Source organism: Lolium perenne, chromosome 7 (genome assembly GCF_019359855.2).
Source record: "Lolium perenne isolate Kyuss_39 chromosome 7, Kyuss_2.0, whole genome shotgun sequence".
NCBI lineage: Eukaryota > Viridiplantae > Streptophyta > Magnoliopsida > Poales > Poaceae > Lolium > Lolium perenne.
Window position 1 is genome coordinate 296,964,733 of NC_067250.2, and position 5,454 is coordinate 296,970,186.

Below are 5,454 nucleotides of genomic sequence, written 5' to 3' on the forward strand. Positions count from 1 at the left end.
GTAAAACCACTTGTATGTGTCCCCTAGACAACCAGCCCGCCCCGTATATGAGAATGAACATAAAAGTGTAGGCTTTGATTTCACAAATGTTAGTCTGACATTCGTAGTATTTTTAACATATCTCAAAAAAAAAATAGCAGTAGTCCAATAAACTGTGGTAGAGCTATGTAAATACTGACAAACGTCAATATAAGTACCTTACCAAGTTACCATAATCGGCTGTATACGAGTCTTCTTATTCTATCTTTAAGACTTATGTCATCTTTTATAAGAAAATAAACATTATAGTGTAATGGTGTTGCTTGTTACCTTTATTTAACGTTTACCTAGCAAGAGAAAAGACAAGCCAAACTTGGGCTTTAGCCGTGCTGAACTTGTTATTGCCAACGAGTTGGACGAGTTCGAGCTTGCTCGCTATCCAATCCCTGACTTGAGCTGGATCAATTTTTGTCCTTGTCGACCACTGATTACCGGTTTCTTTCATGAAACATACGGCCAAAGACCGGAAACCAGATTTGCCTAGGTGGCTAGGTCAACACGCCGACACCAGCCACGTCACGCACGGGCTGCAACCTCGTCACGCTGAGTGGCTGGGTCGTGCCCAAGCCCAAGCCCAGGCCCAGGCCCTCGTTTGCCCGTTCGGCTGGGGCGGCTTGAGAAGTCAACTGTATTGACCGCGCCACGGCTTTAGTTAAGAAGAGATCGCCTCGCTTTCTTCTCGCTTTCGCATTGGAGAAAAACCAGAAACTCTCGACGCTCCAGGCCAAGCAAAGCAAGAGCTGCCATTTGTACCATTTGCTCCTCCTCTCCCGCCGCCGTGCTCCGCAGCCGGAGTTGGCAGGCTCCGGTGGGTCACCTGCTTCGTCGGATCCGCCGCGTGCCCCGGGCTGGAGTCTCGCTGTGTGTTCGGCGGAATCCGTCGGTGCTCCGGTGAAGTCGATACCTCGCCGGCGGTCGCGCCTCGCTGAGATCGTCGGATTTTGGCGCTCTCCTTCCGCGGTTCAGGTGAGACTCGCTGTTCCTTGTGGATCCTGCAACTGACGATTTGATGTTTTCTTTTCTTGCTCTGCTGTCGCGCGGTTTCTGAATTTGGTGGTTGTTCATGTTGCTGGCCGACAGAAAAGAAAGCATCTGTAGTCTGTAGAGGGTTGAATGTTCACCATCTGATCAGAGCATACAGATAGGTATATACGCTAGAATTAGATCCATAGAGGGTTGAATGTCAAATATGTTGAATGTTCGCCATCGCTGTGACTAACTGACTATAGGCTATAGCGCACCATCTGCTTCCCTGGATGATTGTGGGGAATCGGGAGCATAGAGATGAAGAAATCCAGTTACTCTGTACGCACTCTGGCTGTTAGTAAAACACGATTGGTTCAACTTCTGTTAGATTGTGATAGGATGTGGGGAGCCGTAGAAATGTCAAATGTTTGAATGCTACAGAACCTGTGAGAAATAAATACAGTGTCTGTGACTTGGCCCAATCTTGCATTACTAGCGTCCAGAAATCATGTAGATGACAGCTCAGATGTAACCTGCCCAATACCGTGTACTATATGCACCGTTCTGCTTCAGAAAGGAATCAATGACGTGCCTTGAGCATATGTTTTGTTTGTTTATCCTTGCAACTTAGGTTGGGTGTCCTAGCACCCATTCTTTATTCGTAGAAATAAATATATATAGAGTTTTTTTGTTTTGTCCTGAAGTTCTGAGATATTTCAGGAATCAATCATGACATTGATGCATATCCAAGAAATATCTGAATTCTGAAAGAGACTATTTGAATTAGACAAAAGTTGTAGTGGCCTAGGCTACTGTCTTTGATGTCACATACTGCAGGCCAAACTAAACCACCGCAAACCAATGATTGGTCATTACATTAATCTTGATTTCCTGCACTCATCTGTGAATTATATTTTCTGGTGCATAAAACCCTAGACACTAGTTGGAGTAACGGAGGTGAAAGGCTTAAGAAGTTACTGTATTGACTTTGCTGCTCACGTTTAAATCTGAAGTGAAGCCAGTTTGGTCTAGTTGTGCAATTAATTGAGACCCCACAAATGGCAAATGCAAATTAGTATATATACCCGCATAGCAATATAACATATACAAACCAGTGGCTGCGGTGGCAGTTTAATGGAGCGCCCGCGAATCTGGAGTATTTCTCTTTGGAACAGCTTCTCTACCACTTGTTTCTCCAGCATTAAATTTAGCCTGTCAATCACGATCTGTTAATGTGTCCGAACTTTTTTGAATGAAACTAAGACTGCTCACATTACGATGTTGTCAAACAACCTTGGCAACATTTTGAATGTGAAACCTAATTTCTACTTTAATAGCATTGGCATGGTCTCTGATGTGGCATTTTTGCGTTTTCTTAATAAAAACAGTAACAGAATCTTATCAATGTGATACTGTCAATGTTGGTAATTGTTTTGACATTTATTGTGAAACCTAAAAATGTTTGACTGGCAGGATTCCTAAACGACATGTATTTTAACTCGGAGATGCAAGTTTTGCTAAGAAAGAAAAGTGTCAATTGAACATGTTCGCCATAAATTTTACATACTACTTTTCTTTAGGTAGCCTGAACTGGTTGTTCATATTCTCCTGCATCTGGTTATGATTACTGTTGCTGAACGTTGATGAACTGTGTTCCAGGAAATTGGTTACTGTTCTTGATCACGAAGGATGATCAACTATGTGCCTATGGTTAGATCGATGTTAAACTGATATCTCTATTAAGTGGACCACAGAACAGCGGTTTATACTGTAGCTTGAGAATTGAAACAACCTGGTAATGAGTTGTTTTTCTCGCATTTTCAAAAGGACAAGGGGGCCCCAGCAGCAAAATGATCCATGGGATGAAGGTAATAACTTAGATTTCTACAGCTTATGGGGAATCACCTCGGAATATGGTGTCACTTGGTCACCACTTCATTGATCTGCATTCATTAGTAATAACATTTAACCTTCTGCAGACCTCTCTGGAGCTGAGAATATAACAAGATTCAGCTACAAAGAGCTGGTTAGGGCGACGGCAAAATTTGACCAATCCAATAAGATTGGTGAGGGTGGTTACGGACCTGTGTACAAGGTATTAACATATTTATTATTTGCTGGACTTGGTAACATGGCAAATGTTTAAAATTCGTTGGCTTACTATTTCAGGGAACACTTAGGGATGGAACCGCTGTTGCTGTAAAGGTGCTCTCTTTGCAATCTAGGCAAGGCGGAAGGGAATTTCTTAGCGAACTCCTTACGATCTCTGATGTTTCCCATAAGAATCTTGTCAAACTTCATGGTTGTTGTGTGGAAGGAAGCCACAAGATCCTTGTCTATAATTATCTTGAAAATAATAGCCTTGCACAAACACTTTTAGGTAGATTCTTGTTACTTATTCCTCTGTTTTCTTTTGCTCCTGAAAAATGTTTCTGGTGATCTAAACCTTCTTGTCCTTGACATGTTTTAGGTTCTCGAAAAAGCGGCATCCAGTTTAACTGGAATACTCGAGTAAATATTTGCATTGGTGTTGCCCAGGGACTAGCATACCTCCATGATGGCGTCCGCCCTCATATTGTCCACCGGGACATCAAAGCAAGCAATATACTTCTTGATAAGGATCTTACCCCAAAAATTTCTGATTTTGGCTTGGCAAAGCTTCTGCCAGCAGATGTATCACATATTAGCACAAGAGTCGCAGGAACACTGTAAGTGCAAACTGTTTTCTCGTACTTGTGTCCTTCGCTACATGTTAACTCGTTAGATTAAATGCTAGTTTGGCTGGTATTTTGAACTAATAATATCGGTTGGCAGCATCCTATCTGTCTAAACAATGAATGCAAACATGTACCCTTTGTTAGTAAAAGTGTATGAAGATTGAACAAAGTAAACTCAAAACGAGTATGTAATAACACATAAATGATATAGACGTCCCCTATGTTGCTTTCCTCACTGTGGTTTTTCTTGCAGAGGTTACCTGGCTCCTGAATATGCCATCCGAGGACAAGTGACACGGAAGTCAGATGTTTACAGCTTTGGTGTCCTGCTTATTGAAATAGTCAGTGGAAGATGCAACACTGATACAAGACTGCCCTACGAAGACCAGATTCTTCTTGAGAAGGTACGGGAGTCTGTTTAAAATAGTAACATAAGTGCCTCTTTGCTTGGACAATCGACACCATAAATAACTTCTCCCTTCAAGTGAATGATGTTCTTCTTATCATCAAATTCCTATCATCAGTTTACAGAATTCCAACATAGCTTAATCTACAGTGTCCCTTCATTATGAATCCAACATTTCATATTGGTATCTTTGCGATATTAATATATGCTCTTTATCGAGAAAAAAAATGAAGCCAACATTTCATATATTGTAGTACCACCGCAAAAGCGGGTCCAAATCTTCTGAATTGGGGCTTGGATTACATACTGCTATATTACCACAAGATCATTGACCGCCAATCATCATCCTCTTTGCAGACATGGACATACTATGACCAGGGTGAACTGCACGAGATCATAGACAGTTCGTTGGGCGACGACCTGGATGTCGACGAAGCGTGCAGATTCCTGAAAGTTGGGCTCCTGTGCACCAAGAACGTCACGAAGCGCCGGCCCGACATGGCCTCTGTCCTCCAGATGCTGAGGGGCGAGATGGACGTGGACTCGCAGGAGATCACCCAGCCCGACGTGATCCGGGACTTCAGGGACCTGAAGCTGAGGAGCAAGGCGACGTCGTCGACGCTTCTGACCTCCATCATGGCACGCTCCTCCCCGTCGTCGTCCTCCGCGGGCAACACCACCCGCACCTCCATCACATTCACCGCCATATCGGACCGTGACTGACGAGGCGCAGCGAAGCGCGCGAGAGAGTAACACGCGGATAGGAGACCGTATGGAGGGAAACTGTGCATACTACATAGCAAATAGCATAGCCCAGATTTTTTTGCTTCTTCATTTTTTTTGTGTGCTTGGATGATTCTTGTGTGTTGTAGTAGTCATGGGTTCCGTCCATGCTTTCGTTCAGTTCACTTGGACACTTGGTTGTTTAGAGCCTAGACAAGTTGGGCAGCCAGATCCGAAAATACGGTGTCTGGTTTCAGGTACTCCTAAACCTCATATTCGTCCAGGCCCAAATCCGTATTTCCAGGTCTCCAAAAATTTCAAACAGAATTTTGAAAGTATGTGGCTTAGGCGAAAATAACAAGTTCCGAATGAATAGTCTAAAGTAAACTTCTTCCTCCCAACCTGGGTACCCAGGTCCAGAAAATTCTTGTTTTATTTTACATTCAGGTCTCATCCACGATGCATACATGTGCTCAACTAATTGTGTCAACGGTGTCAAGAAATTTCTCTCTTTATCTGAAAGAAGAAACTGCGATCATGAGGTGCGTGCACTGCACATTCCGCCTCCGGATATCTGTGTCTCGTGATCAGCTTCGTGCCTCT

At 43.3% G+C, this 5,454-nt stretch overlaps 1 protein-coding gene across 1 annotated transcript; it reads left to right on the forward strand.

Annotated features, from left to right (window-relative positions):
- The first annotated feature begins 712 nt into the window (after positions 1-712).
- Positions 713-5,166, forward strand: LOC127312119 (cold-responsive protein kinase 1). The gene is made up of 7 exons (XM_051342576.2): positions 713-1,005; positions 2,665-2,873; positions 2,985-3,100; positions 3,175-3,385; positions 3,476-3,713; positions 3,976-4,126; positions 4,486-5,166. The coding sequence occupies exons 2-7, from the start codon at positions 2,804-2,806 to the stop codon at positions 4,849-4,851; spliced, it is 1,152 nt and encodes a 383-aa protein (XP_051198536.1). The 5' UTR covers positions 713-1,005; positions 2,665-2,803; the 3' UTR covers positions 4,852-5,166.
- The last annotated feature ends 288 nt before the right edge of the window (positions 5,167-5,454 follow it).